This window comes from Amblyomma americanum, chromosome 1 (genome assembly GCF_052857255.1).
Source record: "Amblyomma americanum isolate KBUSLIRL-KWMA chromosome 1, ASM5285725v1, whole genome shotgun sequence".
Lineage (NCBI taxonomy): Eukaryota > Metazoa > Arthropoda > Arachnida > Ixodida > Ixodidae > Amblyomma > Amblyomma americanum.
In genome coordinates, this window is record NC_135497.1 from 326,854,921 (window position 1) to 326,874,260 (window position 19,340).

Sequence of the window (19,340 nt, forward strand, 5' to 3'; positions counted from 1 at the left end):
AAAGTTGTTCTGACTCACACGGGCAGTGATTAGGTAGGGCCCTGAGCGGCGAGGGGCCAATTTAGCAGTGAAGCCTGTACTTGCATTACTTAGAGTGTGCTTGTCGCGGAGCACGAGGTCGCCAACTTTGTAGGTGGTTGGTTCACGATGCTTGTTGTAATGCCTGGCCTGTTCGACCTTCGCTGATTCTTGGTGTTCCCTGGCCATGGCCAATGCATCCTGCAGGTAAAGGTTTAGCTCTGCAGCGAGTGCATGGGGTGCCGATGCAGAAATTTCAGCACTAATCTTCTGCCTATCTGCCCAAGGTGTACGAAGTTCCCGACCATAGCACAAGAATGCGGGCGTAAACCCTGTGACCACACTCTCTGATGTCCGCATTGCGTGGGCCACCTCAGGGAGTCGCTTGTCCCAATTGCAGTGGGAGGAGCAGTAGTTGACAATGATCTGCTTGACTCTAGCATTGTGACGTTCTACAGGCTGTCCAGCAGGTCTGTAGGGGACTGTGTGCCGCTCTTGTATTGCCCAATGTTGCAGCACTTCCTTCCATATCTTGCTGACTTGCTGACGAATGGTTTACCGTTATCACTGGAGAGGGAAAGAGGTGCACCGTGCCGGCAGAAAACTTCCACCATCCTTTCAACGATGGCTTTTGAAGTTGGTGCCCACAGGGGAAAAAGATCGATAAACTTAGTGAATGTGTCCAGAGCTACAAGGATATACTTGTGTTGCCGTGGAGTTCTGGGCAATGGGCCTATCAGATCCACACTGAGGTGCTGCATGGGCGAGGACACCCAAGTGCTGTCCATAAGTCCCTTTGGCTTCTGGCGACGGGGCTTGAAGACCTGGCCCTGCTGACACCCTCGTACATAACGAGACGTGTCGGAGCGCAGCCCCAACCAAGGGAAGCGGCTCTCGATGCGCCTTAAGGTTTTGAAGAAGCCGGCATGTCCACTGAGTGGATGGTCGTGCTTCAGTTTAAGCACCAATTCCTGTAGATGGAGGGGGAGCCACGGTACCGCTTTGCCTCCGCGTGTCCAAAGGCAAACCCCATCAGGTGCTATATGGCTCTCCTTGGCCAAGTCGGAGACCATTTTTGCCCTCTTGGGGTCGTCTGGTAGGATTGCCGCCTCAAGGTACTGCAGCAGCTGCTGCAGCAACGGGTCTTTCTGTTGCTCGTGCTTCAGTTTTGCACAGTCGGTTAGGGGTGAGGTGTCAACAAGATCAGCCGAGGCAACATCAGCGAAGCGAATGGTGAGCTGTGGTTCCTCGAGTTCTATCGGAAACCATTCTTCTGCCAAGATTGAAGGCATTGGTTCTGGATGACCAGTTGGAAATCTGCTCAGAGCATCGGCTGGGATGTTAGCTCGGCCTCGGCGATGCCTAACCGTGCACCTCAGCCCTTGCAATCGCAAAACCCAGCGTCGCACCCGGCCCGACGTGTGTTCAGTGTTGAGAATCCGTGCCAGCGATGCGTGATCACAATGAACTTCAAAAGACGTAAGCTCAATGTATGGCCTGAATTTTTCCACAGCCCACACGACTGCCAAACATTCCCATTCTTGCACTGTGTAGTTGCGCTCTGCTGCGGTTAGGGTTCTGCTAAAAAACGAGACTGGCCGAAGCAAGCCATCCACCTCCTGAAGTAGAACTGCCACAATGCCTGTGCCACTAGCATCCGTCTCAATGACGAATGGTCGGTTCAGATCCGGTAGGGTGACGGCCACCTCGCCTGCCAGTGTAGTCTTCAGCAGCTCAAATGCTGCTCGCTGCTCAGCCCCCCACAACCAGTCTGTACCTTTCCTCAACAGCAGTGTTAGAGGTTTTGCCTTGTCGGAGAATGAGGGTATAAAATTCCTGTAGTAGCCAACTAGGCCCAAGAACATTTGGAGTTGTTTGACAGTACGGGATGGGGGAAACTGAGAGACAGTTTGCGCCTTGTCTGGGTCCGGTCTGCACTCGCCAGGAGTAATTATGTGCCCAAGGAACTTGAGAGTCTGTTTGCAGAAGGAAACCTTTGCTGGGTTGACTGAGAGGCCGGCCCTGTCGATCCTACGCAACACCTCGGCAATGTGGTCCGGATGTTCTGCCAATGTGTCGGAGTAGATAAGGATATCATCCAAGAAAGCCATGCAGTAGGTATGTTTTATTCCCTCTAGCAGTTTGTCCATGAAAGACTGAAACGTTGCTGGCCCTCCAGCCACTCCAAATGGCATCCTCTTAAACTGAAACATGCCCTTGTGGCATATGAACGCAGTCTTTTGAACGTCCTCCGGTGCTGCAGGCACTTGGAAAAAACCTTGTGCAAGGTCCAGACTCGAGAACCATTTGGCACGACCCAACTGTGCAAGGACCCAGTCGGTACGAGGCATTGGGTACCTTGGTACATTTGTCCTGGCATTTAATGGTGTGCAGTCAACTGCTAGGCGGTACCCACCATTCTTTTTCTGCACCAGGACTGGAGCACTGGCCCATGAGCTGGTGCATGGTTCGATAAGGTCTTGCTGCAGCCGTTCTTGTATACATTGGTCCATGACTTCTCGCTTTTTTGCGTTTACTGGGCGCAGTTTGCAACGGACTGGACAGTGGTCGCCTGTATCTATTCTATGCGTAATGAGAGATGTGCAGCCGGGGTATTTTTGGAAAACATGTTTATATTGACTGAGGATGGCTTCCAGTCGATCGCTGTCTGGAGAGGCCCTGCGGTCAGACGTCGCTTGGCTGCAGTTGGCCTCAGGTGGACCATGCTCTTCCAGAGCAAACAGCTGCTGCAAGGAGGTAGCTAGGTCCTCATCCCAGTCTTCCATGTCAGGATGCTGCTGTGCAACTTGTGTGGAGCTGTCTTGAGCAGGCCAGCAGCCGCTGTGTGGTGGCGAGAGGGTGCCTTGCTGAACCTCACCAATGGCTGGGGATCCATCCCGAGTGTCCATCCACCGAGGCCTATATGTACAGAAAAGCCCGCTGTTGCAAGGAAGTCTCGTCCCAGAACTATGTCGTGGCAAAGCTTCTCCAACAAGAGGAAGCGCTGTTTCCGGCTGCTACCCTGCCAACGGATGCGGCAACGTACAGAGGGTGTTGTCTCCGACCATCCCTCTGCAAGCCGGAGAGTCCGTCTTTCTTCTCTGGTGCTGGCGCCAATTCGTTTCGCCGCCTCGAAGGCTCGCGCTTTCATCAGGCTAACGCTGGCGCCGGTGTCCAGGAGGGCGTAAAATACACTGTCGCCGATTGATACCTCGAGCAGAGGTTCTTTCCCACCGGTCGTCGCTAGAACTTGCAAGGAAGTTGCGTAGCCGTTGGCCGGCACAGCTGCTACGCTCGGCCATTTCCCGGACAGTTTGCTTGGAGGTGACCGACCTGATCACAGCGGAAGCAGCGCGGTCTGCTTCGTGACTTGCCTGTAGGGCATGCGCGCGCTCGATGACCTCTACCACCGCACCGGTGGCAGACAACAGCGTCAGGTGGAGGCATGGGCCATGCGATGCCCGGTGCGGAGCGGCCGCTTTCGTTCATTGAAGCCGGCGACTGGTACTGTGCACGGGGATCTGGCGGCGCCCACAAAGGGGCCTCAGCTCGCAGCGTCGAGCCCGAAGGACGGACCCCGTGTCGGGACGCGAGCATTGCCGCAGGCCAAAGCGACCAGTCATGTCGTGACGAAGCATCGGTTGAGGCCGCCGCAACAGGGCAGTGACGATGTGGAGCGCCGGCGTCAACAAAGGCGAGGTCGGGCGCGGCCTGCGTGCTTCGCAGTGGCGGTGGCACGTAACGCAGGCGGTGCCACGCACGCTGCATAAGGAGGCCCGCTGCCTTTGCCATGTCGCGCAGGTTCGCGAATTCCATGTTATTCGTCAGGTCCTGAAAGGTCGGATGCATTTGCCGCCTCACCCGATCAACTTTTTCTGCGTCGGTGACAGGCTCTCCAATACGGTCATAGTACTCTGCTATGATGTGTATGAACTGTTTTAGATTCTCGGCAGGGTGCTGAGTGCGCTCGGCCAGCTCTGCCTTCAATTTTTTCCTGTAGTCGACGGCCGCGAACTCGCCCTTGAAGTCCTCGGCGAAGGAAGCCCAATCTGAGTGGCCACCGATGAACCGCCACCACTGTTTCGCAGAGCCTTCCAACGCCACAGGGATATGTTGAAGGCGACGATCGTTCGGGATGCCTCCCAAATAGCAGTACTCGACGAATCGATCCAAGAATGTTTGCGGGGGTTGACTGTCTTCATATCCGATGAATTTCGGTAACGGCCTAAGTGCCTCCCTCATCGTCAAAGCCCGCGACCGCTAGGCCTAGCTTCATTGGCCTGCTCCGCTGTCGTACTGCTGGTGTCGATCGATGTCGTGAGCAGAATCTCGCGCACTTGTGCTGCCAGTTGCTCCCGCTCGAGCAGCGTACCTTTCGTCGTAGTGGCCAGGAGTTGCTGCACCAGGGTCGTTGGGACCGTGGCTGTGACGGAGCTTTCATCAGATGCGGACGTTCCGGCATTGGTCTCCATGTTGGTTCCGTCGGACGGGCCCCCACTTGTCAAGGGATGATTTATTACACACGCTCACAGAGTCCCTCGTGCCGGAGTCCCCCAATAGTCATCCGTAGTTTGCGCACCTAATGCAATGCGCACCGAGCTCACACTTGAGCCCACTTCGACCACGCCACTCGGATCACTCCCGCGCTGCCCGCGCACACCTCACGCACATTCGCGCCATAGCCAACCACGCATTCCCTCTCCCTCCAGTGTTGTCAGCCGTCCCTGTGTGTCCCCTGATGGCGCCACCTGCACTGGCCCTTACAAGTTTTTCCAGTTGATCACGTGGCGAAGACATCAACTTGACGTCACAGTCGTCCTTCGGTCGACGAAACCGAAACAGCGTGAAGAAGAAATTCAATTATAAACTATTTAGCGGTCGTACACAAATACCACAGGGTGCTTCATGTATACGAATGTCTACGATATCGTTTGAAAGAAGAAAACACGCAAGAAAAAATTTGGTGTCTATAGTCCTTAAAGGGGTGCAGGCACAAAATTTTAAATGCAATGAACGGCTTGAGAGTGAGAGAGAGAAAGACTTTACTGTGCAGAGGAATTCGGGCCTCCCGGGACCCCTGGGTCCCCGCACGACCACACCGCACTCAACCGTTCAGGCTAAAAGGTCCATGACGCTGGCCGCACAGGTGGCGACGATCTTCTGTCGTGCCTGATCTGTGGAGCGTAGTGAGGTCTCCCAGTCCTCCCATGTTTGGAGTGGCTCTGGCCTGCTGGGTGGAGGGGAAGCCGGACAGATCCCGAAGATATCAGTCAGGTTTGCCTTTTGAGCATTGCACACAGGGCAGGAAGGTGGTATGGGTCGGTAGTGGGAGAGGAGAGAGGGGTTAGTTACCGTACGATTTCTTTCATGGGCGTAAGAAGTTGCCATCTTGCAAGTGTCTCGCACATTCTTTGAGGGGAACATAAGTTATTGCTGTTTTTAATGCTGTCCGATGAGCCTCTCGCCATTTCCACCTACATTGGGCTGCCTCCGCGGCTCGGTGGTTATGGCGCTTCACTGCTGACCTGAAAGACGCGAGTTCGATCCCGGTCGCGGTGGTCGAATTTCGATGGAGGTGAAATTCTAGAGGCCCGTGTACCATTCGACGTCAGTGCACATTAAAGAACCCCAGGTGGTGGAAATTTTGCGGAGCCCTTCACTACAACGTCCCTCATAGCCTGAGTCGCTTTCGGACGTTTAACCCCCATAAACGAAACTATTTCCACCCACATCGAGTGATGTCATGGTGCACTTGCTTTAATTATTGTGACGTCGCTGAACTCAGGTGTTGTTCACTTCAGCGCTGGCGCTGACTGAGACCAAAGGCTTTGTGTACAAAATGGCTTGTAATTAATTATTCACACTGTGCACTGGTGTTTTGCTCTTATTTTCATGATTGCTAGGCCCGTAGGCCTCTTTGAAGGCAAATAAACTGACACCGAAAAACTTTGTGTCTCGACCCCTTTAAGGCATATGCCATGCAGTTACCATCTAACATAGTGCTGGGAGAAGTTGTGCATCCATGACCTCAATGCCAGCTTTGGGAAGTTGTCATACAGGGTGCTACGCCGCTAATCTCCACTTCCTGGCCATTCTGTGCTGGGTGTCCACCACTTCCACCTGCTTACTCTTGCCTCTCCTTCTTTCCATTAAACGCTGTCCATGCACTAACACCAAGCATTTTGCTGAGAAATGCACATGTTTTATTCACAGTATGTCCCAAGTCTCTATCTTGCCAGAACTGTAGCAATTAAAGATTGTTTCTCATTGCATTACGAGAAAAAAAACTCCACTTGTTTGCTTCTTAGTCAAGTCCCTTAGGTGTAGAGCAGACATGTTCAACAAAGGAAGATTGTCACCATGCTGGGATCTATGATGAAAGATCAAACGCATTTTACATAGCACCTACTTTGACACAGACGCATGAAAACTATAGCCCATGCTCATTGCATTGGCTGCGCCGCCTGATGGCCAGGCCGCGAAGCGTGAGCAGGTCGTGTCTGCTGCTCTCCCTGTCCGTTTCAGCGCGCTGTTGTGATAAGCTTGTGTTTTGATATTACATAGTGTGGAGTATTGATTTGTCGCGAATATATTTAAATGTAAGTCTTCAGTGACGTAAAGGGTCGTACTTCTGCGTAGCTGGCTGCTCGAAAACTTTTAAAATTTTCCAGGAACATGTCCTTGTGTCCCCTCCGTGCCTTCGCTTGTCAGCGGTTTTTTCAGCAGCGCAGGGGACAAAGGACGTGACAAGTGCACAGACACGGCGCTGAACTTACAACAGGTTTATTGAGGTGATTTTCACTACCTAAATACAGTGGCAACCAATCTCAAATGAAAAGACAGATACACAGAACAGATTGACGAAAATGACAATTCCTGAGCACAGGTCTACAGTGGCACAAGACCAGCTGCGCACGTTTTTCTATTCTCATCAAGGAAACGTAGTACTTTATCAGACAGAGCTATTGAGGCAACGCTTACGCATTCATCTTTGAATTTATGGATTTCATGAGCTTCAATGATTTGACGAGTGATTTTGCCTCTACAGAGAATGGCTCTTCCTGAGAGCACACAGCGGCACATCTTCAGCTCATGGTGCACTTGAATGGCGGCGGTGGACCTCAGACGGCAGACAAGACTACGGAATTCTTATGGCAGTGCGCGCTGCCGCAGCTTCGAGCCATCACTAAGAAGATGCACAGTCCGGTCCACACCTATGGTGAAGTGTCCTTGCCGGAACAAGTACAAGACGTCCTTAGACGAGGACCAAAGTTCGCCGTGGAACCCAGGCAATCGGCATCGGAACTTCTTGCGATGGTGAGATAAGTTTCCAGCCTAGCAGCGGCTCCTGAAGTGGACCGATGTGTTTCAGATGGAGTGGACATTTTGGCAAAGTGTAGACCTACCAGGTGTAGAATTCCAATGAAATTCACCGTTTCGTTTTTAAAGAACATCTCGCTGACCCTATTACAGGCTGATAAAGAGGGAGGTTTTGCTGTGATGCCAAAAGCGCTCTACTTATCGAAGGCAGAAAATGCTATCAGTTCAACTTTCCGGCAGAGAAGCGATGTCGCTCTAAGTAAAGTGAAAGCCCGAGCACGGAAAATGTGTGCACAAATGAATTTGGAATCCCTAGCCAAGTGTATAGAGAAAAGCAAGGGGTCCTGCTTAAAGATATTCTTCACAGCCAAAACTCACAAGCTGGACTGCCCACTTCGAGCAATAGTCTCCGAGGATGGCACATGACAAAAGTCTGTCGCGTTATTTCTTGCAAGACAAGCTGAACCTCTTAACCATTGACGACCCTTTTCAGGTGAAGAGTTCTAACCAAGTAATCGCTTTCTTGCAACAAAACCCAGGGAAAGGCTTTTCGGCCTGCTCTATCGATATAAAAGATTTATATTATTCCCTTCCGCAAAAGAAACTGCTGGCAAGCGTTGAAGAATGCAATTGATTCCTTTGGTGTGGTAGCTTTCCAGATTTCTGCAGGCATCAGCAATAGCAACTTCTTGGAACTCCTTACTTTTTACCTTAACTCCACATTTTTCACCTGGAATTAATCTGTTTACCTCCAGAGCAATGGCGTCGGCATTGGTTCATGCATAGCTCCGATACTGGGCGACATTTATCTCGCGCACCATGAGAAGCTCCTTGATAGTCAACTCGACGAAAGCGTGGCTCGTGTTTTTAGGTTTGTAGATGATTTTTTAGTTTTGATGACATGTGCAGTTACTGACGCAGGGGCCTCGGTCTCGAAAGATTTATCAATTTTTCACACCTGTCTTGACCCTCTTGTTTTGACGCATGAAACGCCTTCTGAAGGAAAGTTACGTTTTTTAGATCTTGCCATGTTCCTCAAGAATAGCCATGTGTGCTGGCGTTACGAGCCACGATGCCAGAAGCCCCTCACGCCTTTCGCTTCTGCACATTCTAAGCTTGTAAAGCGCGGCATCGCAAAGTTGCGTTTAAGAAATGCCCTAGAAAAATCATGTCATCATGCGATGCAAGACAGCTATCAAAATCAGGTGGTACGCTTACAAGCAGCAGGATACCCTTCCGACCTTCTGATTGCAATATCAGAGAGCCTGCTAAGAGAAATCATTAATTCAGGCCGCAGAGATTCCACTGAAAGGCCCAAGGAAGAAAAAAGAAAGTATGTGGTTATTCCTTATCTCCGGCGCCAAACATGGCTCACGGGCGGTCGCGGAGACTGCTTTCTCGTCGTAGTCACGTTACTCAAATCGGCGGCCGGACGGCTCGGCGTTGTGTGCCGCTACCGCTGCCCATGCTGGCGATATATACTGATCGATCGCGGGTGCGGTCAGCGCCGTAATGGTTGCCCGCTTCCTTGTGCACATCGAATTTTCCTTTGCAAACATAATCGGCCGCAGCAGCAGCGGACTTACGAATGCCGGATACATATAAATTGAGTTTGGACCCCCCCCCCCCCGGGCACGTACCGGAGTTTCGGTTACGACTTATTATGCCACACACTGCACTTTTACTTAATGGAAAGAAATAATTATTGCTGTTCCTTCTGATAATTTCCAGAAAATTGTAGTTCTACTTTACCACTGTTTCCTCGCATGCTTATGCTTTTTCATTGCGAACTACTGAGAACTTATGGGACAGTCTTCAAAATTTAAAGTAGCAGTGCTTCACATGGCTCCACGATTCCAGGCAGGCAGCCACTTCACCGAACAGAGAATGTAGCACTGCTAGAAAAACAGTTATAAGCTGCTGTCGTACAGTCTATGACTGCTGTTAAACGCGATAAGGAGCACCAACCTAAGATCGAGTTCCGCGCGCGAGTCAGCCCGACGACGACTAGGGTCGGGGTATATTACTGTTGTAAGGCGTGTCAGTTCTGACTTTGAGCAATACGGCACGAGCACGGCGTTGCGGCGGCCGAGCCAAACATTCTTCAACAGCAAAGGGATGTCAGTTAATTCTGATTCGGGCAATGCGGCACGAGCACGGCGTTGTGCTTTTCAGCGCAACTGTCACGAATCTCGCTGCCAGCAATTCGGGTACCCCCGTAAAAGCGGAAAAGAATTGCCACCGCACATCGCTTTATTTACAGATTGCAACGCCAGCAGTAGCTCACGACTGCGCGCCAAGCAGTAGTACGTCCGGCCGCCGATTTTAATCGAGTAGTCGCGGCGGCCGGCGACAGAGCCGAGCATTCTTCGAGCGCGCGCCGCCGCCACCGCCGCTGAGGGCGCTAAGGTCGCGTCGTGTGCATACCTTTTCCAGTTCAAGATCACGACGTCGTGCGCACAGACCGAGTCGTTTGCAAATGTGACAGGTCGCCCACCTTTCGATGTAAGCGCGCTTTTAAAGTATGTCACCACATTTGAAAAGGCGTTTTTTTGTAAAAATGACATTTTTTCTTTTTTAGATTTAGAGAGACCCCAGACATTCAAAAATATTTTGCAGCAAGAATCATGTTCGTATCTTATTTAGTTCAAAAGTTATAGCTACCTTTCGAATAGGTGGTGAACAGTTCCGAAACCGAAACTGATGTGGTTTGGAAACAGTAATTGATAACTCACCGATAATCAACGGCGTATATTGAAACTTTTTTATTATGTTTTAGTCTGATATGTAAAAGATTATTAAAGGCAATTTGTAAGGCTTCGTTTTTTTTAAACTTTTCTTTAAATTTCCGCAAGGGGGATGCATGACGCGACACAAGCGTTTGTGGGTCGGTAGGCTGGAAACGCTGATAGGTCAAAAAAATGTAACGTCACGTTTGCAACGTCATGTTCACGTATTTTTAATGGCGTCATGTCCGGTTGGGGACAGACACATTTTCTTTAGGTTTTTCTCGGAATTCCCCACGTTTCTCCAACGCGCGCGGGATAAAAAAAAAGCGCATCTTGCACGTGTGCACGTGTCTCTAGTTAAGCTAACTGCGCCGCTGATTCCGCATTGAATATTCCTGCCGAAGAGGCTCCAAGGAAGTCTGCCCTGTCTGCGTTTGATTCTGTTTATTTGTTTACTCGTTTTGGCCAGCGGCACGCGAGTACACGCATCTATAATTCTTATCTGTTCCGCGAATCCGCCACCGTCTGTTTCTGTACTACCCGCCACTCTGCCTTGAGGGCGCCTATTCTCCCCTACTGCTCCTCGTTTTCCTTTCTTTTTTATTTCTCTTTTTTTCTGCCCGCTCCCCGCGGCTGCTCGGTGGACAGGGGGCGACAGCGCGTTTTCCTTTTTCTCTTTATTTCTCATTCTCCTTTGAAAAACGCCCTCCTTCGAGCAAACAAACAGATCACACAAGAGACAAACAGCGAGCGACCAGACTCCTCTCTTCGACTGAGGGAAAGGAGGAGGGTGGTCAAAGGAACAGCAAAAAAAAAAGGGGGGGGGGGAATAGAAAGCAGAGGTTAGAGACAGGGGGGTGGAAGGAGTGAATTGTCCGCAAGGAAAATGGGGGGGGGGGGGAGGGGGGGGTCGCCAAGAATTAATATGGGGGAAGCTTCGTTCGGCGGAAGCGAGAGGTTCGAACACGAGGAAAGAAAATATTATAAACAAGAAAACAGCAAGAAAAGAACAAAGGAACGGAAAACAACACTGAGCGCATATGCCTCAGAGCGCGATGCGCTCCCCGCGGGTGCGGCTGTTAACAGTTAAAATGTAAGTTACGGCGGCGGTGCGCCCGGCCAAACGCACCGCAGAAACCCGATCCCGCAGCCCGGCGCCGCAAAGCGCAAATGTCTCCGCGCTGCCTCGCGTCAGAAGGGCGCCTGCGCCCCGCGTTCCGTCGCGGAGACAAAAAGAGGGCTCCTTCCTAGAAACTGAGAGAGAGAGGAGAGTAACAGATTGAAAATGGGGAACGAAGGCGCGAAATCGCCCAAGTGTCCGTTATTGTAATGGGTTACTGTCCTATAGGGAGCATCGGCGCTCTACTATCTGCAAAATAGGAAAAAAGAAATAAAGGAAAATAAATTATATAAAAATATAAAAAGTTGAGGGGCAATAGGCAATATGCTTTGCTCTCAGAACTGTTTTCTCTGGTCATAAGCAAGAAAGATTGGCAGGGGGAGGAGAAGGGCGGCATGTGGAAGCAAGCACGCAAATTGGCATGACCTCAGGCGATGCAGTCGGGGTGCTGTGAATTTCAGTAGGGCTAGGACTATGATCTCTGAAGTGTGGAGGGAGTACCAGGGTTTTCATTTATACCGGCCTGCACAGTATTAAACTGATATATAAAGTATGATTCTCGTTGCTCACGCTCACGGGTATTTTGGAAGCCGCTGTGTAGCAGCGTAACTTTTAGTTTGTGAAACTCGTGACCTTCCTGGGAAAGTTGTTTCGACAAGGGGGAGGAGAGGAAGAGATCTGGTGTTCGCGCGGTGGTTGTTGAATCTAATTCGGAAGGAATTCTCGGTTTGGCCAATGTATTGCATCTGACAATCGCCGCACTCGAGCATACCACGTTACTACTGTTACAATTCAAGTTTTCACGGGCGGAGTGTGTGCTTTGAGCTAGTGTTGTTGTCCGCATATGCTGGCAAACTTGACATTGATGCTTCCTGCAAGGTAGGCAACCAACAGGTTTTCCTTTATAGACAGTAGAGGGAACTACATAATCATGTGTGTTTTTTTGGTAGCCTGTAGGTAACGTGTGGAACTGTTGGAAAAATTTTTGACAGTCTATCGTTTTGTTCGATTATTTTGAAATGTTTTTTTTTAGAATTTTGTTGACATTAGGTGGGTTGCTTGCGAAGGTTAAGACGAGATTAGAGCGGTGTCATTTGCGGTTGCTGATGGGGTATCCCCAAACATTTCGTTACGTCTTTTTGCTTCCGCTTTCCTAATGGCATCATCAAAAATAGAGGCCGCGGATAGCATTGATCCCTCAGAACCTCCCGCATACGGTTAGACTTTTCTTTGAAGTCTTCTGGTCGTGAGCAGATCCGTTAGAATCTGATGGCTTGGGAATATGGAATAGAACTTTTGCAGTGGCGTGGGTGGCAGCTCTTGTAATGAAGGTACTGTTGCCTATCCGTGGGCTTTCTATAGACACTGGTGATTAAGCTACCCTTCTACACTCGAACTGAGACGTCCAAGAAATTAATTTGATCGGTGGAGTAAATGTGTGTGAAACAGAGGTTTGGATGTATGTCGTTAAATGCTGAAATAAACTGGATGAATTGGTCCTCGGTTTTCGTCCATACCATGAATATGTCGTCTAGGAAGCGTTTGTAAAAAGCCGGTTTTGTTGGGTATGAGCGGATAAACTCTGATTCAATGCTATGCATATATATGTTGGCATAGTTTGACGCCATTTTCGTTCCAATAGTGGTACCACTCGTTTTTTAGGTAAAAGGAGTTGTAGAACTTTCGAAAGAGTTGAGTTTGAGGACCAGATTAGTAAGTGCAGCGATGGTACTTTGGCTAGGAGCATCAGCGCTTGTGTGTTTTCCATAGGATGCGACCAGAGCTCGGATGCCATCATCATGCGGTATGCTGGTGTACAGAGACACTACATCAAGGGTAACTAATGTGTGTGTGTGTGTGTGTGTGTGTGTGTGTGTGTGTGTGTGTGTGTGTGTGTGTGTGTGTGTGTGTGTGTGTGTGTGTGTGTGTGTGTGTGTGTGTGTGTGTGTGTGTGTGTGTGTGTGTGTGTGTGTGTGTGTGTGTGTGTGTGTGTGTGTGTGTGTGTGTGTGTGTGTGTGTGTGTGTGTGTGTGTGTGTGTGTGTGTGTGTGTGTGTGTGTGTGTGTGTGTGTGTGTGTGTGTGTGTGTGTGTGTGTGTGTGTGTGTGTGTGTGTGTGTGTGTGTGTGTGTGTGTGTGTGTGTGTGTGTGTGTGTGTGTGTGTGTGTGTGTGTGTGTGTGTGTGTGTGTGTGTGTGTGTGTGTGTGTGTGTGTGTGTGTGTGTGTGTGTGTGTGTGTGTGTGTGTGTGTGTGTGTGTGTGTGTGTGTGTGTGTGTGTGTGTGTGTGTGTGTGTGTGTGTGTGTGTGTGTGTGTGTGTGTGTGTGTGTGTGTGTGTGTGTGTGTGTGTGTGTGTGTGTGTGTGTGTGTGTGTGTGTGTGTGTGTGTGTGTGTGTGTGTGTGTGTGTGTGTGTGTGTGTGTGTGTGTGTGTGTGTGTGTGTGTGTGTGTGTGTGTGTGTGTGTGTGTTAGACAGATTTATTTTGAGCCGACGTTTCGGACAGAGCCTGTCCTTTCTCAAGACTGAAGTTACAGCGATCTTCCTCCCCTTCGTAAGGAGTTGGAATTAGCACACATGTCCGCCACATGAACAGAGCAACAAACAATCAGATGCTGAAAAGAAGATGGGCACAATAGAGAAATACTAGAAAAGGAAGAAAGAGAAATGAAGAGAGAGAGAAAAACGCGCTGTCTCCCCCTGTTCCCCGAGCAGTCGCGGGGAGCGGCAGGAATTGTCGAAGTCGCAATTCTTCGCAAGTTCGCGTAACTGAGCAATATAAACCTCTGACAGGCTCACCAGGGTTCTGTAAACATATCTTTAAACCGCGGTGGCATTCTGTCGTGGCTCAGAACAGACGGTCGCAAGTACTGAGCGCGGTTTGAAACGCATCTTCGCCTTTCGTAACTTCACTTAATTGAGGCCTCCTTCGTTTTAAAATTGCGCTCGTGGTGGAAGGCGTTCCGGAACGGCGCTGACATTCGACGCCGCGCGAATGCAGGAGCATAGCTTTGCGCCGGGATGCAGCAAACTCAGGAGCCAGACGCCTCTAAGTAAGTAGAAAACAGTGCCTTTCACTGGTTCCATAGTATTGGTGGTCGGCCCGGGGTTCCCAGGAATGTACGAGGGGGCGTAAGATCCCGTGAAACACAGTAAAGGTTTACCTTGTCGGCACGTTATTGTAATGTAAATGCAAGATCGAACGACACACCGGAGCGAATGATGTCATGCTGACGCCAAGTTTCCGCCAACCCCCCGCCCCCCTCTCTACTTTTCCTGCGTCACGTGTACGTGGTGTCAAGCAACATGCATGTGACTGAAACTGAAACTCTGAAGAAGAGAAACTGAAAGTAAGAGAACTGAAACTGAAAATAAGAGAAGAGAAACTGAAACTGCCGCACAGTTCATTACCTGATCGACACAACGGTATCACGTATTACTTAACGTCTTCATAAAACCGCTGTTTGTTCTTCTATAGGATTAGCAGCATTAGTATATGTTTGCTATTAATGACACCCAAGTAATGAACATGATTTACCAACTTAAGTAGTGTTGGTTCTGGTGTAACGCACGAATAATTTACAGGCATGCCTTTGTGTATACGTCAGAAATGAAATTGTGAAGCAAGCCTTGAAACTGCCTGTGCATTTCTCATAAAAAAAGGAAAAAAGTGTCTTGCTTTCATAGCATGCGTGTCATCTATATCAGATGTGATTGTAATCTTGAGCTATAACTTGAAATGATCCGATCACTTTTTTAATTGTTCAACAAACCTCATAACTCATTTCTGTCACGAAAGGAATGAAATGCTTCACTTCTGTCTCATTGCTTTGGTACAGTCATGGTTCATTATGCAATGTAAAATCTGATTTAGCAATATTTTTGTTACTTGTTGCACGGTCTGTTCCTGAAATTCAGCACATCCACCAGTGTAGCGTTCCCGCGTCATTTTCATTTTTGTTAATTGAGTACAGATGAATAGCCACCGGATTCTTGGCCGATCGCCCAGTGTGGGTATGTGCCATCTTTTGATAGGCTAACAATATCAACAACATTCGTCTTTCACTTTCAATCATATATGTGCTGCACTATACTTTTTCTTCTACTTTGTATTGATTCCATCTCTAATGATGTCAGAGTTTAAAGGCAAATCCTCAATGCTTGCAGATATTTACTATGTGCCCAATTTTTGTTATTGCGACAATGATGGCACAATATGTAATGAAGAAGTTAATATATATTTCACCACTTAAGTTCGCAAAAAGACTATGAGAGAGAAAGGGCAAATCACTCACAGCCAAAGTACCTTTCACATACTTCTAAGCTGTGCAGATAAAACGACTAAAAAGGTAATTTTCCCTAAAGTCATTCCATACTACGGCCGGCTTTCAGGCTAATTGTGAGAAATGTCTGTATAAGCATGGGGAAAGGGTTGAGCCGGAATGCTGTCATGATTCAAGGAAGAAAAAGACAGTAGGCATGGGAGGCACTGGGGAGAAGAAGAAGAAGAAGAGGCACTGGCCACGCTATCACCTTCCGCAAGTTAGGTTCACGCAAGCTCCGCTGCAGGTTGATCTGATCTCCTTGCAACGAGTTGCTGATACGCAGGCTGACCCCGTCTTCTATTACGGCCATATCTACCCGTCCCATGCGAAACATATGCCCGCAAATATCATAAATGGTCTTCTGTCTGAACACCTACACAATTTTTCTCATCATACTGTTCTCTCCACTGATGCCTCCGGCAGCTGTGAGAAGGCGGCGATTGGGATATATTCGCAGGATCTGGCTTGGAGCTATTGCGTTCGTATCCCTGATTATACTTCTATATTCTTCGTAGAGTTTTTGGCTATTGGTTTGGTTCTTCTCAAAATTCCCAGACATGTAGCACGGGTTCTTATTCTTGCAGACTGCCTTTCAGTTTTAGACTCTCTCCAAAACTCCGGAAAATCTTTATTAAATCGGCCCGCTTAGGCTTTTGTTCCGTGAACAGTGCGTGAGATACGCTTTTTCCGGGTACCTGCAGGCATTCGGGTGTCTATTTAAACGAGGTGGCTGATTTATTGGCAAGGTCAGCTCTCAGCGCTCCTGTAATCTATCCCGTCCCTCACCTCATTCTGTTGGAACCTTCACGTTTCCAGTGGTTCCAACATATTTCAGCCAGCTTGAGTGATCCGTTGCTCAATACCGTGGATTTTCGCCACTTAAAGTAATCATGGGATGCCCGGTAGTGTAAATCAAGGCGTTTTGAGGTGTCAATGACGCTTCTGCGATGCAGAATCCCTCACTTAAATTTGTACTTACGCAGATACGGGTTCCCTGCGATAAACCTTTGTGTCTTATGTGGGCCAGTTGAAACATTAGACCATTTTCTCCCCACTTGCCGGCGGTTGTTCAAGGAAAGCAGTATTTGCAGGTTCAACTTTCAAGGTTAGGACTCCGTCTGTCTCTTACAGTTCTTCTCTCGTTCGGTGCGAGCTCAAAGGGATTCCCGTTAAGTAGTGTTTGTGGCTACCTTCATTACATAAGTGCGACTGATTGGTTACCTTGTTAGCTGTATACAAAATTCTGTCGCATGTCCAAAATGCTTGATTCTATTCTTGGTAATTCATATTTCTTAAATTTAATTGAATTTTCCTATCTTTATCTTGATTCAGTCTTCTACGCCGCCGCCTCACGTCTATTTTTTTCCCGTGCAAATACTTCATTGGCAAATCTTCACTGTACCTTGGCCAATCACCCCGCGTGGGTATGTGCCATATTTACTGAGGTGAAGAAGAAGAAGAAGAGTGTGGACTACAAACACTATCTGTACTTGTGCTTTGTGTGTTCTGTTTTTTTTGTCTGTTTGCATTGTAAGCCATTACTAGGTGGAAAGGCATGCACGTAATGGGCATACCCTGTGCACATGAATGCGGAAAGCTGGCCATGGTTGTCCAAGCATTGCCGACAAAGCAACGGGACCTTCAAGAAACAGGATAGGGTTGTGACCACTCACATGCAATGATTTTCATACAAATTGAAAATGTGGCAAGTTACAGCGGTCCCGTGGTTATATTGTTGCAAAACAAGCCAGCTCATTTAGGTGGAAACATTTTTAGAGGCTGCCAAAAAGGAACATGTCAAAAAGTTACACATAGCATCCTGTTTCATTGATGATGTTTATATGTGTGGTAAACGATATGAACAAACATCTCTGTGTTAACTGCTCTGCAATCAACGCACTCTCATGCAGTACATACACAGTCACAGTCCAGTGATTGCAGAGCGGTCTGCAACCAGTAACTTGCAACTATACTATGCAGCAAGCTTCTTTGCACGGTATTTGTTACATTTATTGAACGATGAGATGGAATTGGTATGGCTATTTCTACACAGTGCATTTTCTAAAGACTCCTTTCTGCCGTACTGTACTTTTTACCCAAAAAGCTTCCTACAGACTCATCTAAATTGCTACGTATAAAGATGTTTGTAGCAGGTGTGTGAGCCCGAACAAAAAAAAATGCTTTAATTTTTCTTAATTCTTCAGTATTCCTGATTATCACGACATGGGCATTTATATGTTGGTACAACTTTTTTCAGGCATCACAACTGATGCACCGATGTGTTTGGTACTAATTCATCTTCAGACCTTTCATGTCTGTTGGGTCAAAAAAAAACAACGAAATAATAGCTGGCGGCATTAGTTTTCACTGAGATAACTAGCATCACACCGCATGGTCTTGAAATTCCTCTAGCTGTCTGTAATTGGCTTCATTGTATAACTTCATACTTGTTTCATTTAAACTCTGCACACTGATCTTTTCACCGCACATGGCGACATGGCACGCGGAGCCCCGTGGGAATGGGCGAGGAGGTTTCAGACGTCGGCTGCTACTTCCCTGGAATCCAAACACAGCTATAGGCACCTGCAAGTCACGGTCAATTTCGGAAAGGCAGCTTTGTCCGCTTCCTTTCGTCGTTTTGTCCATCTTGCGTCGCGTGTCGCGGCGAACCCGACAAAGGGGAGGCCAGCAACCCCCCTTCCATTCCCCCTCCCCTCCTGAAGCAGAGTAAAGATCCCGCATATAGTTTCCTAGAGACGTCCTTTTTTCCCTGGTGTCAACGAGGGGTCAAACGACAGGCCCAAGCAGTGTGAGGCAACATTCTCTGTTCATTCTAGAGAGCAAGCTTACACTGCAAAATAAAGCCTTGTCTTTCTCTTCCAAATGCAATTTCATTTCATTTTTACAGAATGCAAGTTACATCCTAGAGAGATGCAAGGGCTAAAAGCTGCTAAAAAGCAGCTTGACTGCTCCCAAGTGCCTCTGAAATGGCAGTACACAACAAACGCACTTCAAGCAAAAAAAAAAATGTTTACGTGCTCTTAAGGCAGCGCTATCCACGTTCTTTTATTGATGACGCCGTAAGCAGAGCTTCAAATCTGAACCGTAGTCAAATACTCCAGGGGCGCCGAAGAGATAATCGAAATGATTACACTACAAACCTTATTCTCACATTTAACAGTAACGCACCGAACATAAACAGAATTCTTAATAAGCACATTAATATTCTCCAGCAAAGTCAACGACTATCGAAAATATTTACATGCGCACCCCGCGTGATTTACAGGCATGCCAAAAACATTTAGAACCATCTAGTCCACTCCAAGGAACACAAAACCCCAAAATATGGATGCCAGCCCTGTGGTAAAGGTCGCTGCAAGGTTTGCAAACACATGAAGACTACGTGCTCCGCAACTAGTACGAGGTCAGTTTTCCAGCATTCAATCAACGGCAAGTTTGACTGCGACTCATTAAACATTATTTACCTCCTTTAATGCACCGTGTGTAACCAGCAATACATAGAACAGACAAACACTGCATTCCGCATTCGATTTAACAATCACTGCGCACACACCAAGTCTCTCTCAAATTTTCCCCTATCCAAGCATTTAAACTCAGAAGGACACCCATTTGACCAACTAAAAGTAACAATTATTCAAGGGGGCTTCAAAAACAAGCGAGAACGTGAACAACGTGAATTCTATTTTATCCACATGTTTAATACTATTCAAGAATGTCTTAATGAAAAGCCTGGTATCCTTTATTTTATTCACAACCTCCAAACAAAATAATACTACACCTCTCGTTAATTGGCTAACTCTGATATACCCTTTATA

At 48.2% G+C, this 19,340-nt stretch overlaps 2 protein-coding genes across 2 annotated transcripts in view; both read left to right on the forward strand.

Annotated features, from left to right (window-relative positions):
* The window catches only part of LOC144120691 (uncharacterized), a 341,237-nt gene that overhangs the window by 125,185 nt on the left and 196,712 nt on the right, over window positions 1-19,340 (forward strand). The gene's annotated exons all lie outside the window — the stretch shown is intronic.
* Window positions 7,095-19,340, forward strand: part of LOC144115462 (protein argonaute-2-like) — a 54,039-nt gene continuing 41,793 nt past the window's right edge. The window contains exon 1 of the mRNA XM_077649861.1: window positions 7,095-7,335. Within this exon, the coding sequence (XP_077505987.1) occupies window positions 7,111-7,335 (225 nt within the window). The 5' untranslated portion in view covers window positions 7,095-7,110. The remainder of the gene's footprint in view (window positions 7,336-19,340) is intronic.